Genomic DNA, 14,049 nt, shown 5'->3' on the forward strand with positions numbered 1-14,049 from the left:
ACCACACTTATACCATGGTTCCATCGCCCACCACATATTCATATTTATAATTGTAAAAGTAAAACTTTGCTTTTAAATAAGGAATGATACGAATACTACTTTGCAAATAATTTGATAAAAATAACTAAATAGCATGAGCAAGTGATGAACTTTCCTGGTTGACTGCAAGATTATGTAGGCAACATCTTCGAGATGTGATAACTCCAATTTCTAAAATAGCATCATCATTCGGTAAGAACAAGTTTAAAAAATTGGAAAATAAACTATAATGCATAAATATGAGATACAATCGTTTTAAACGTAACTTAATCTCGATGATGTAGGATTAGTGAGTTGTAATAATTTCTTTATAATGTATTACACCACTTGTATATGTTACCAAAACCCTAATAAAAACCTTATTTGAGAAACCACTCTAAAAGGGAAGTTGCGTCCAATTTGATGTGCAAGTCAGAACGATTCAATGACACACATAAAGCGATAAAACCAGACACTCACAAAATATGCATCTAGGCAGATCCATCTCAGCGAGCCGTTCAGCATGCCTTCCATCAAATCTAAGAGCATCTGTAATGTGATCCTCCATACAATGTTTGATAAACACGCTATACCAAGTGAATAGGGGGCGTAGGTGCATGTTGCCTTTTTTTGGATGCCTCTGCAGTCGCTTTGCCCAAACGGAATTATTGAGAAACTCTAGATTTCACAGAAATTTAAAATTTTATTATACATTAAGTTGAATAAAATTCAACTAAAACTTAGTTTAAACTAAACCTAGACTTGACTAGTCACTGTTGGTCGTACAACACCGAATCCCCTCCCTGGCAATCGAGCGCTTGAGCAATCACTTTCCATGGCGCGGAAGCGCTCGCGAAGAGAGTCAATTCCCTTTTTATCACTTAGTGTTTTAATTGCGTTCACACGTATTCACACTAACAGCTTCTATTACTACTTTGCAAGTTGCATGTAGCCAAGAGCGTTCACACTCGCATGCATGCACATGCACAGATCATCTCATGGATTTGCATTTAATGAGCGTTCACACTTTCATAAGCTGTTGCATGCATACACATAGCATATCACTCTTTTTCTTCAACGACGAGGCAGGCTCTCAATTCTCTTTTTGCAATTCCCTTTTTGCAATTCCCTTTTGGGTTTTATTTTCATACGGTAATTCATATTTAATGGGGTCCTTTTGCAATTCCCTTTTTCGGGTCAGTGGTTTTTAAGGGGGAAAATAACGGGTGGGAAGATCCACTTGCAACTCAAATGAACTACCACTTGCTACTCAAATTAAGTACTTGTTTTAAGTTGTAAGCTAACAAAAGTTGCTAAAATATTCTAAATGAAATTTACTTTTTAGGGTTGCTAGGTATTTATATTTACCGTTGATAAATAACGGGGCACCGGGTTGATAACTTGTAAACAAAAAAAGAGTCTGCTACATTTTTTAAATTAAATTAAATTTTTAGGGTTGATATTTATTTATATTTTACCATTGATAAATAGCGGGTCACCGGGTTGATAGCTTGTAAACTAAAAGAGAGTCGCTAAAATATTCTAAATGAAATACTTTTTAGGGTTATTATTTATTTATTTTTACAAGTTGATAAATAACGAGGCACCAGGTTGATAGCTTGTAAAATAAAATAAAATATTCGCTAAAATATTCTAAATGAAATACTTTTTAGGATTGGTAGTTATTTTATAATTACCATTGATAAATAACGGAGCACCGGGTTGATAACTTGTAAACTAAAAAGAGTCGCCAAAATATTCGAAATCAAGTTAGATTTTTAGGGTTGGTAGTTATTTATATTTACCGTTGATAAATAACAGGACACCGGGTTGATAGCTTCTAAACTAAAAAATATTCGGTAAAATGTTTAAAATAAAATTAACTTTCGGGTTGATAATTTTATACATTTACCATTGATCACTCAAGTACGGAGGGGTTGATTATTCGAATAGGAGAGGGTTGATAACTTTTAGCCGAAAAAAGTTTCTCGAAACATATCAACATGGGTGCTAGTTTTGAAGATCTCGTCGAGACGGATTTATTGGTGAAAGCGGATCTTAATTTGGAGTTCTCGTTTGAAAGTTAAAACGTTTTGAATTTTGAAATTTGGAAAAGATTCCACCGACATCGGCAGATTTGTCTATTTGTGCATGCATGCGTAACTTTCCCTCAATACCTCGCACTGGGTTGATAATTTTATACATTTACCGTTGATCACTTAAGTACGGAGGGGTTGATTATTCGAATAGGAGAGGGTTGATAACTTTTAGCCAGAAAAAAAGTTTCTCGAAACATATCAACATGGGTGCTAGTTTTGAAGATCTCGTCGAGACGGATTTATTGGTGAAAGCGGATCTTAATTTGGAGTTGTCCTTTGAAAGTTAAAACGTTTTGAATTTTGAAATTTGGAAAAGATTCCGCTGACATCGCCAGATTCGTCTCGTTTCTACATGCATGCGTAACTTTCCCTCAATACCCTGCACCAGGTTGATAATTTTATACATTTACCGTTGATCACTCAAGTATCGAGGGGTTGATTATTCAAATAGGAGAGGGTTGATAACTTTTAGCCAGAAAAAAAGTTTCTCGAAACATATCAACATGGGTGCTAGTTTTGAAGATCTCGTCGAGACGGATTTATTGGTGAAAGCGGATCTTAATTTGGAGTTGTCGTTTGAAAGTTAAAACGTTTTGAATTTTCAAATTTGGAAAAGATTCCGCTGACATCAGCAAATTCGTCTTTTGTGTACATGCATGCAGAACTTTCCTCAATAGCCCGCACCTGGGTTGATAATTTTATACATTTACCGTTGATCACTCAAGTACGGAGGGGTTGATTATTCGAATAGGAGAGGGTTGATAACTTTTAGTCAGAAAAAAAGTTTCTCGAAATATATCAACATGGGTGCTAGTTTTGAAGACCTCGTCGAGACGGATTTATTGGTGAAAACAGATCTTAAATCGGAGTTGTCGTTTGTGAGATAAAACGTTTTGAGTTTTGAAATTTGGAAAAGATTCCGCTTACATCAGCAGATTCGTCTGTTTCAACATGCATGCAGAACTTTCCCTTAATAGCCTCCACTACAGTCCAAAATTTGCCAAAAATGGAAATTTTTTTTGGTTGGAAACCGATCGCTTAATCCCTCCCTAGCGCTCGAGCGCTAGCTAGGGCAGCCCGTACAACACGCCGCTAGGAGACTAGGGGCATGTTTGGTATCTTGGGGTCTCGCTCGCACGGGGAGCACAGTTTTTGACTCGTTTTTTTTTTTTACTCTTTCACGTTTTTGAACGAACCATTTCTTAAAGCACCATCAGGCTAGGCCATGGAGAAACTCCCAAATCGGTTGTTTCTACCGGGCCAAACACATTCTCTTCACTCGTGCGCTTAATGGATGCAACCTTCATACATTGAGAAGGTTATGCTCACACTTCCTTAAACTACTCCACACATCATCTTTTCAAGTCAACACAACCATACATACTCTGAACCAAAATAAGTTCTATATGAAAAAAATATGTGTCGATTGTATGAATCAATTCCGACAATTAGTTTAGAGTTTCGTCAGAAGTAAATCGTCAATTTTGTGTATGAAGTTTTGAGCGAATTTTTCCAAATTCATCGCACACAACCAACCTTTTCAAATTTCCTTTAAGGAGTAGATTTATCTCACCATTCCGCATGACTCTCGTGTTGAAAGGTTTTTATTTCGGTGGACATAACAGATAGATAAATGATTCCCTAGTATACTGTAATTCATACATACCTGTGAGTACATTTTGGAGTACTCTTGCTCAACTTCTCACTTGCTATTTTCATAAACGGCGACATGGTGATGATAGGTGAGAAGTGGGAGGTGATAATCCATGGTGGTGGCCATCCTCATCGTCGGTGACGGCATGGCGTTATTTTCACGCGCCATCGTGATATGTCGGGCCACGTGAGCGACGACACGAACGGAGGCGTCAAGGTGATGCTTGTGACCGGCGTGAACGGCGGTGTCATGGTGGTGTACGACGACGTGGTGATGCTTGTGACTGACGTGACCGACGGTGTCATTTGGTGTTCGGCGACGTCGCCAACGACATGGTGATGCTTGTGACCGTGTGAACCGTGGTGTCATGGTGCTATAGGCGACTTGGTGATGCTTGTGACCGGCTTGACTGGTGGTGTCATGCTGGTGTTCGGCGACGTCGTCAGCGACATGGTGATACTTGTGATCGGCGTGAACGGCGGTGTCCTGAGGGTGTATGGCGACGTCATGATGCTTGTGAACGGCATGAACAATGGTACCTACTGGTGTCAGGCTTCGTAATCACCGACGTAGCGATACTTGTGATAGGTGAGGTTCGATCACTATGTTGCCATATAGAGGAGGCTACATAGAGCATGCAACTAACCAAATAAACTAACACTTAGAGCATCTCCAGTCGCGTCCCCCAAAGTGTCCCCCAAAGCAATTTGGGGCACGCCGGACCAAAAAACGGTTCCAGCCGCATCCCCCAAAGCCAAATTTTGTCCGGCGTGGCCCGATACGGTGTCCGGCGCCCCGAGCCCGTCCCCGTCCCACAGTGGACGCTCCGGGCACGCCAGACACAACGAAAAGCGAGGCGGGGAGTGGCGGGGCCGACGCGTTAGCGACACAATAAATTTTGACCTAACCGTCGCCTACCTCGCGGTGAAAGTTATTCGCGCGCAGTGACACACGGCGGCATCTTTGCCTTAATGGCGATGGAGGGGCAGGCGAGAGGTCTCGTCGGTGCTGCGCAATCTCCAGGCGGCGCAGCAGGGGAGGGCGGACGACGACGCGCTGCTAGAGCGGTACCCAACGCAAGGAGAGGCGGCGCGCGCAGCAGGAGCTGCGGCGGAGGGGAGGCGACGACGGGGCGGGGCCGTCGAACGCACCGCCGGACGGTCAGTAGTCTAGGTTTAGATGAAATCTAGCCGTTTTCATTCAAACTTTGTAATATATAATCAAATTTGAATGAAAACCTTTATTTTCGTGCACCAATATTTATTTGGGGGCGGCGTTTGGGGGATACGGCTGGGGAACGACGTCCCCCAAACGCGGCACGAACAAAACACGTCCCCCAAACGCTCGATCGGCGCTCTTTGGGGGACGGTTTGGGGGACGCGACTAGAGATGCTCTTACAGTAGGTATCAACCAGAATGTGTTTCATCTCCAGTTACGACGCTCCAGCTATGTAGGGGTAGGAATCCGGCTGAGGTAACCAAACAAGCCCTTACGACGCTCCAAATTGCCCTTAGAGCATCTCTAGCAGAGTCCGTAAAAACGCGAACCGAAAAACACGAGTTCAGTGCACCGAACTCGTTTTTACGGGCCGGAAAATGGCAGGCGCAGAACAGAGCCGTATCGAAAACTGAAAAACAAAAACAGAATATTCTGTTTTTCAGTTTCGGTTTACGGTCTCTGTTCTGCGCCTGCGGGTTCCGAACCCGTAAAGGCAGGGTTTTTCATACAATTCATATGCAACACATAGAACAATCTATCATAATTAATCAAATAATCATCCAAATTATTACAACACATAAATAATTGTCTAAACCAAATTATTACAACAATTTTGGAAAAATTGTTCAAATGTAAAATGTCTCAACCAAATTACAACAACTTCGGGAAAATTAGACAAATGCACAAATGTCTCAACGATGATACATGTGACAAACAAATGAATGGAATGGTAGGATCAAAGGCGACGGCCATGTCGCTGCCAGTGGTGCATCTTCAGATCATAGACGAGCTGGGCATGGGTATTGGCATTCTCAATCTGCCGATGTGTTTCAAGGAAAGCTTCAATGCGATCCGGATTGCGTTGGGGTTCCACTCGGGTGCCAACATTGTCATAGAAGCGGGGCAAGCTCAAGTCTCTTTCATCCTCGATGATCATGTTGTGCAGAATCACACAACATGTCATTATGTTGACAAGGGTTTTCTGGTCCCAAAATCGGGCTGGGCCACGAACAATAGCAAACCTTGCTTGCAAAACACCAAAAGCTCTCTCAATGTCCTTGCGAGCTGCTTCTTGAGCCTTGGCAAATTCAGTTTCTATTCTATCTTGGAGATCCTTGACAGACTTAACAAAAGTTGCCCAATCCGGATAGATGCCATCGGCTAGGTAATATCCCATTGTGTACTCATGGTTCATGACCTTGTAGTTGCAAGTGGGTGCTTCCCCATTTGCTAATTTTGCAAACAAAGGAGACCTTTGCAGGATGTTGATGTCATTGAGTGTCCCCGGCAAACCAAAAAAACAGTGCCAAATCCACAAATCTTGTGATGCAACGGCCTCAAGTACAATGGTTGCATCTTTGCTCTTGCCACAGTACTGTCCATGCCATGCCTTTGGACAATTCTTCCATGTCCAATGCATACAATCAAGACTACCAAGCATGCCAGACCAACCTCTTTTCTTATTTATCTCCATCAACCGTTTGATGTCATCATCGTTTGGAGCTCGGAGATACGTAGGCCCATACAACTTGATAATCATGCGAGCAAACCTGCGGACTGACTCCGTGGTAGTATCTTCGCCAATTCGAAGATACTCGTCGGTGTAATCCGAAGGGATGCCATACGCAATGACCCTCATGGCAGCAGAGATCTTTTGGAAAGCGCTGAAACCCATTACCCGGCGGCATTCCTACGTTGCTTGAAGTAATCCGAATGCAATTCGCAGGCCTTGACGATTCGGACGAACAAGCTACGCCGCATGCGATACCTCCTACGGAACAGATGGGGAGGATAGGTAGGTACCTCGGCGAAGTAGTCCTCCATCAGCGGCTCGTGGCCGAGGAGGCGATTCCGCTGGATGTGGTTCCGGCCGAACACGGAGCCGCGCCTCCGATTCGGCGAGCCTTCGCGCGGTCCTCCAGGTCCTTGACGGAGAGGAGGAGCATGGTGGCCTCCATCTCGTCGTCCTGGAGCAGCTTGTCGAGGTCGGACTCGTCGGAGCTCGACGAATCCGACAGATCGAACTCGTAGCTCATCCTCGATTCGGACGGAGCGGCGGCGGTGGGGGCGGCAGCCGGAGTTGGGCGAGGAACAGCGGGCGGGGTGCGGGGCGACCGGCGCTACCTCCGGGATGCGGGGCTCGGACGAATCGGGCGGTGCGGCGGCGGCGGAGTGTGGTGGCGGCGCGGGGAAGGAGCGAGCGAGCGGTTGCGTCAGCTGAAATTACAACGCGACCTAGATAGGGATCGAGCGTTCGGTTCGCTCGATCGACCCCTACAAATACATGCCGTTTTGAGTTTTCGGTCTCGGCTCGAAAAAAGTTTTTCGGTTTTGGCCCTTTTACGGTCACTGATCAGCGCCAAATTTCAGCCCGAACCCGTAAACTAGCGGTTATTTTTCGGTTTTGCCCGTTTACGGGCTCTGTGCTCTTAACGGCTTAACCTGCCACAGCTGCACGGGGTTCCCTGTGGATAAATCTTCTGTTCGGCCTCTTCCATCCCGCAAACCGTGCAACTGTGCGACCAGGGCAGCCGCCGCCGTGCAACCGTCTGCAGCTCAGGTCAGGCCCCTCTCCGGTTCCACCCCCGCAAACGGTACTGCGCAACCAGCCACCGCCGGGCAGGAGGATGCTCTCGCTGCGGGCGCCGCCCCGTACATTCTCGCCCGCACCGTGGCGGCGACGGGGCCGCCACGGCGGTTTCGCCGCGCCGCGTTGTGCCAGTGCTGCAGCACCGGCGGCAACCCTAGAGACCGCTTCATCGCCGCCCGCAAGCCTATCCTTCCCGATACTGGTACGCTGGCTGTACTTATCACGTCACCACTAACCTGTTCGGCGGTATGCCTCTGAGGGAACCATTCTTCAGTAATGTGATGTCAGAGCTTTATCATAAGTCGTTTGTTTAGTTTTTTTGGCTACTTGATGCACAACGAGGTACCAAAGTTGGCCAGTTACAACTTTATGTTTCCGTTTGTCTAGTAGTATTTTACTGAATTCGACTTTACATGCTGCAAGTGCAAATGAGGCCTGTTTGGACCGTTAGGCATGACACTCTTTCAGCAAAGTTAACCCTGCCGATAACATGATTATAATGCCCTATGCCTTTAGAAGGATAAAGACTGCTGAAGAAGTTGATGCAGTCGTTAAATGAACAGTAGTATAGCTGCAAAATGACAGAAATAAGTTGAGTTAACCTACCTAAATTTGATTACTTAGTTTGATTGAATGTGCCCATGTGTAATTCTGTAAAAGATGAAGGGCGGCCTATTTGGTCTATATCTGATCTCGCATTACAACAGTTTTCTGATCATGCGTTTTTTATTTAGAATGCTCAATTAGGCCAATTTGCCACCTCCCTACTCGTACTTATTAAGGATGCCACATGTATACTCAATACCCAATACCAGTGATTACAGGCCCAGCCACCCAGTCAAACAATTCTGGCTGGACAGGACAAAGTGATTAGAGTTACCGAATCTCTGCAATTTCCTGCAATTTCTTACCAGATGATGGATTCAAAATTGTTCTCATGCTAGACTAATTTATTGAATGGATTTATTTAGTAGTATTTATTCTTTCATTTGTTCAATTCTGTAGGTGAATGGCTGCACTGGTAAAATGGGGGTATCTGTTGCTGAAGCAGCTACTAAAAGGGGCCTTCACCTAGTTCCTGTTTCATTCAGTAGTAGAGAGAACCTTGATAAAACAGTTCAAATCGGTGGTACAGACATTGAGATATATGGTCCTTCTGCAAGAGAAGATGTTCTTTCATCCGTGATTGATGAATACCCAGATGTCGTGGTGGTGGACTACACGGCTCCTGATGCTGTGAACTGTAAAAGTTTTATCCTGTAATTGGCATTGTTTTTTTTTTTTTGCTTTATGATGCCATATAACTTGCTTAGGATGATTTATCACCACATTAGCTTCTGCAATCGTGAAATTACTGTTCCAGAAATTCCTTTTCCAATTGGTTATGCAAGTTTGTACAAAACATGCTTCTGTTTGTCTAATATCTGCAGAAATTGCAGCTGCTTGGTTCTCTTGAAAATTATTTGCAAGAATTTTGATGCATATGTTGTTGTTTGGTTTACATTAGGAAGTTAACCTTCAACTTATATGACAAAGTAATATGACATGATATTACATTATTTTGATAACTTGACAAATTTTACCTGGAATAGCTTAACTATTGTTTTGGATCTTGCTGGAAGTCTCAGGTTCTTAATCTGAGGTAGTTCCTCTCTATTGCCGAAGAGGGGTACAGAAAACAAACTTAAGACGCTTGGTTTTGGAGTCCATGTGTTGTTTCGTCTCCATCATTGCATCCGTCTTCATTTTTCTGGCTGTAAACACAAAGTACTATTGCCTTATGCAGCTAATGCTGAGCTTTATTGTAATCTTGGGGTGCCATTTGTAATGGGCACAACTGGCGGGAACAAGCAGTTACTATACAAAGCAGTGCAAGATTCAAATAACTATGCACTAATATCTCCACAAATGGGCAAACAGGTAAGCACTATCTAATCTAATGAGTATACTATTATCGCTTCTAAGTTATTGAAAACATAACCACACATATCATTTTCTTTCTCAGGTTGTTGCACTGCTTGCTGCAATGGAAACAATTGCAGAACGGTTTCCTGGGGCTTATTCAGGCTATCGCTTAGAGGTGCGGTTCTACCTTGAAAAGTATCTTGGAAACTCAAGGTTCCGAAAGAAAGTGCCTGGCAATATTAAATTCCCTTAAGATTCTAATTCAAGGACCAGTACTTTATCATTAGTCCACCTGAATGTCTTCGAGAGCAACTACTCAGTAATATAAGCTCCTTCGCATGTTTTGGAACTTTTTGTCTGGCCTGAGACATTTTGTTACTCCCTCCGACCCATATTACTAATTTGTACTAAATCTGCGACAATAATTAGGCCAAACACTGAACCTAAACTTGCATGTGGCATTGTGGAGTTCTAACTGTGAGAATGTTTGCAGGTGTTGGAATCCCATCAAGCTGGCAAGCTGGACACATCTGGTACAGCTAAAGATATGATTGCTTGTTTTGAGAAGTTAGGCATGTCGTGTGACATGGATCGGGTAAGCTTGCATTTTTGGGCTTGACAATGTATATATGATAAGTATTTTTAAACACATAGGAATGTGACCCTTATAATGTACATCGTGGCCTTAAACTAGTCATTCTCAAATCCACTGAATTTGCCATGCTTCTTTTTTACGGAATTATAACTTTTCCTTGGAATGTCACTGATGTTCTCTTGAGCTTCTGTATGTTTAGACCTGATACCATAAATACTTCGTTGTTGGATTTTGTTGATATCATGTTAATGCAATGTAGATGAGAAATTATCTGTTCTTTTGACAAGAAGGTGGCATAGTATGCATAAGAAAGGTTGCTCTTACTGACTACTCTTTGGACTCCAGCCAAGCTGTTTCATGGTCTGCAGGATAAATTCTGAAACTGAAAACTCTATACATGATCATGGCTGCATCTCATTTTTATATTCTTGGAAAAATATTTAGTACATCAACTGGAGGGTATAAGTTCCCACTTTTGTCTCATTGCTCTTAAATGCTTGATAAGTCTTCTTGGGATTAAACATTTGATGATTGTATGTACTAGATGTTATGATGCTAGTATCTAGGTCCATATCTTCGTCTATTTATACATTTGAAGCAATATTTTATGTTTACCTGTTAGCGTCCTGAAGCTAGGAGTGCAGGAGATGTATGGCAGTGCATGCTTCCTTTCTTCCTATTTTTTCAGAAAGGCAGACGGTCTGATGGTTGACGAGGTTCACGGGTTTAATTTTTCCTCCTATCACCTGGGGAACTGGGAGCTATACAGTAGTACAGTCAGCTCTTTGGATGTGCCACTTGCCACCAGCTGACTGGATATAAAGGATAGAATGAAAAAGATGCGTTAAACTTATAGAAGTACCAATCCAGGGACTATTTTCCTGCTAGCTGGTGTCTTTCTCCTATCCCGTTACTATTTATGGATAGCATTTCTTTGCTGATTGTTACAACTAAGCAATAGACTTGTTAATTTCTGAAAATCATGAAAGCTCGTGTTATATTTAATATCGGTCATTACCTCTTATGCTAGCAGATAGTTAAGATTAGGGATCCTGAGCAACAGCTTTATATGGTGGGTGTCCCCGAAGAACACATTGGAGGGCATGCATTCCATTTGTATCATATGACTTCTCCGGATGACAGGTAATTACCATCCTCCTGAAATGCCATCTTTCCATTCAGGTTCGCTGATTATTCTCTTTTCTCCTGTCAGTGTTTCACTTGAGATCCAGCACAATGTTTGTGGCCGTTCAATATATGCTGAAGGGTCAGTTGATGCTGCAGTATTTCTGTATAAGAAGGTTTGTGTATATCTTGCTTCATATGACTAGTGTCACGTGTTGCTTCACCTTACTCTTTCTTTGTAATTTAGGTACAATCAATGGATCCTAAGAGAATTTACAACATGATTGATGTCTTGGAAGCAGGTGATATGCGGTGAAGTTGACTGACTACCTCTTCATGAATATTTGCGAAATTTTGAATAGACTAGTGAGTAGCTGTGAAGTACTGGAGATGAATATAACCTAGTCGCACTGTCCTAGACTCCTAGTGAATGACTATTATGTTTATTGAATTGCATACATCTGTATAGTTAGTCCAAAACCTTAAAACTGTACTAATATTGGACAACACAAGTCGTGGCAGGCCGCAATACTGTTGCAGTGGTAACCAAGCTTTTAGTTTTTCTTGGCACTCCCGTGCTCATTGATCTACACAAATTGCTTCACATATTTCCGTGGCTACTGTCAGAGGGGCTAACAAGAAGGGGAATGTACCAATAATCAGGAGGTAAGTGGCCGGAGTAGCTGGACACATCAAGAAAAGAGAAGTAGGATACTATATATAAATGCCAATCATGTTTCCAACTCATTACAACATAGTAGTACATCAGAGTGAAAAGTAACAGTTCACACAAAATAGACTTGATTGAAGAACATACAATGCATAGCATCACACTCCTAACCCAGTAACACAAGTGCTCTCGAGCCAAACCAACAATCAGCCTCACAAACTTATTCAGTAGAAAAACAAAACCCCTTAGGGCCAACGAAACAATCCTACATGGCCGGAAGTAAAAGACCGAGCAACAGCTCAAACTGTCTATGGTTTCCCGTTCTGCGCGGCAGGAGGGAAGAAGGGCAGTTTCTTGAGGAATGGGAGCATTTTCTTGAAGAGCTGTGGGTCGGTGACTGCATTGCGTTCAGATGGGGGGCCGTAGATCGGCGCGGGCTTTGGTGGCATGGCGACAGGCGGGTGAGCGTGATCGTGGTCATGGTCGTGGTCATGATCGTGATCGTGCTTGGGTGGGATGGGCTTACCAGGCAGGTGAGGGCGATCGTGGTCATGCTTGGGCGGCTTGATGCCAGGCAGGTGAGGGTGATCATGATCATGCTTGGGCGGCTTGATCATGGGCGGATGGCAGAGGAATGCCGAGGCGCATTCTGCTGACGGTTCGTGTACCTTGCCAGCGAGCGCCACGAAGGTTGGCTTGACGCCGTGGCTGGGTGCCGCGATGATCTTGGAGGGCTCCTGCCTGGGGCACGGCATGTTCGACGCGCTGTGGAGCTGCGCTAGGCAGTCCTGCTTCAGCTCTCCGTCCTCACCCACAAGGTCAGCAGGGAGAGGCACGCTGAAGGCGCCAGACTTGTCCAATTGCCCGACGGCCTTGCTCTCGTACTCGCCCTTGCTGTTCTTGCACTTGACCACCACTTGAAGACCTGAGACAAGGTAATAACAAGTTGATAAAACGGCTAATTATATTTTGATTCCTTTGTAAACTATGATGCTGTTGATCGCAAGCAAATTGTGTACCTTTGAAAGCTGCCTCGGCATTCATGTTCTTCCTGGTACAGTCGGAGCACCTGGCCAGGCCGACCACCACCGGCACCGTCTCGCCGTGCGCAGCATCTGCGAGACCGATCGCCAGCGCCACGGCGCAGACTCCGAACAGAAACTGTCGAGGCAGGAACTCCATGCTGGAACGCTTAAGGAAGGGGAAAACTGTGGATGGATGTGGAACGCAGCGGGCGTCGTTTATATAGGCGTCGAACACCGGCGACCGGAGCGGCCCGGCAGTGAAACGAGTGAAGACTGGCTAAAATTTGCGCCGGTTTTACAGATTACCCATTAATGTCGCCTCAATGTGATCACCGTTGCTTGAGTTCTACTCTTCCAGCCTACCTAGTACTGGCCGTTAAATGTTGAAGCCAAGTGTACTGTGTACACAGTAACACAGCACATGGATTGCCCCTTTCTGTAAGGGCGCTGCTCCAATGTTGTTAATGATTCTTCAATCTTGAGCAGCTAGTGGAGTTCAGTTTTCCCTGTTATGCATCTTCAGCAACGAGTGCACGCAGAAGCAGGGAAACCTGCTAAAATCAGCGTCATACAAACGACGCCCTGCTGCGTGTCTGAGTTCTACTCTTGCATCGACTCGCTGTTACCAAGCTAGAACAACGGAACTGTGTTTTTCTGTTCATACAAACGGCACGACGATTGTGGTGTGCTAAAAATGGCTAAAAGTGGGGCTGATGCGTGGTCTCCGATTCATCGCAAAGCCTTGTCCTGTAAGCTGGCCAGGCACGACACCAGCGACGTTGGCTGGCTGGGACTTGAAGGTGTCATCATGGCGGTGTTCTTGCTCGTCCGCTTGAAATTCTCTCGGAGAAACCCTAGATCCCACACGGGATTGGGCGAGGCGGCGCTCTTGCGTCGTTTGCCTTTTGGGGCATCGCCTTGGATGTTCTGCTAGCTGGAGGGACAAGTGAAATGAATTGGTGGTTGGCGGCGGTGAGCTGTGGGGCAGCCTCAGCTATGACAGATAGACGGATGCGACTTGGGTTTTTGGTGAACTCCATGTGAAAATCCTGCATCGGCGATGGCGTTGCTCTCTGCCGCCGCTCCGTTCCTTGAAGGCATCGTTGTGGAGCCTCTTTATCTTCAGTGTTTGCTCTATTCGTCTAGTCG

At 44.5% G+C, this 14,049-nt stretch overlaps 2 protein-coding genes across 2 annotated transcripts; one reads left to right on the forward strand and one right to left on the reverse strand.

Moving 5' to 3' along the window:
• The first annotated feature begins 7,518 nt into the window (after positions 1 to 7,518).
• Positions 7,519 to 11,726, forward strand: LOC124701880 (probable 4-hydroxy-tetrahydrodipicolinate reductase 2, chloroplastic). The gene is made up of 8 exons (XM_047233980.1): positions 7,519 to 7,782; positions 8,586 to 8,823; positions 9,367 to 9,500; positions 9,586 to 9,660; positions 9,979 to 10,080; positions 11,114 to 11,223; positions 11,294 to 11,381; positions 11,453 to 11,726. Exons 1-8 carry the CDS (start codon positions 7,618 to 7,620, stop codon positions 11,519 to 11,521), a joined length of 981 nt encoding a protein of 326 aa, XP_047089936.1. The 5' UTR covers positions 7,519 to 7,617; the 3' UTR covers positions 11,522 to 11,726.
• Positions 11,727 to 12,183: 457 nt separating this feature from the next.
• On the reverse strand, positions 12,184 to 13,057 carry LOC124701881 (proline-rich protein 2-like). The gene is made up of 2 exons (XM_047233981.1): positions 12,895 to 13,057; positions 12,184 to 12,800 (listed from the first exon to the last, which is right to left on the reverse strand). Exons 1-2 carry the CDS (start codon positions 13,055 to 13,057, stop codon positions 12,184 to 12,186), a joined length of 780 nt encoding a protein of 259 aa, XP_047089937.1.
• Between the last annotated feature and the right edge of the window lie 992 nt (positions 13,058 to 14,049).

The sequence above is a fragment of the Lolium rigidum genome, chromosome 3 (genome assembly GCF_022539505.1).
Source record: "Lolium rigidum isolate FL_2022 chromosome 3, APGP_CSIRO_Lrig_0.1, whole genome shotgun sequence".
NCBI classification, from domain to species: Eukaryota; Viridiplantae; Streptophyta; class Magnoliopsida; order Poales; family Poaceae; genus Lolium; species Lolium rigidum.

Bases quoted from the DNA above. Each gene is read 5' to 3' on its own strand.
- LOC124701880 (XM_047233980.1), top strand. From the start codon at position 7,618: ATGCTCTCGCTGCGGGCGCCGCCCCGTACATTCTCGCCCGCACCGTGG. The intron at 7,783-8,585 runs GTACGCTGGCTG...TCAATTCTGTAG, and splicing joins GCCTATCCTTCCCGATACTG to GTGAATGGCTGCACTGGTAA. The intron at 11,382-11,452 runs GTTTGTGTATAT...TTTGTAATTTAG, and splicing joins CAGTATTTCTGTATAAGAAG to GTACAATCAATGGATCCTAA.
- LOC124701881 (XM_047233981.1), bottom strand. From the start codon at position 13,057: ATGGAGTTCCTGCCTCGACAGTTTCTGTTCGGAGTCTGCGCCGTGGCG. The intron at 12,801-12,894 runs GTACACAATTTG...ACCTTGTCTCAG, and splicing joins TGCCGAGGCAGCTTTCAAAG to GTCTTCAAGTGGTGGTCAAG.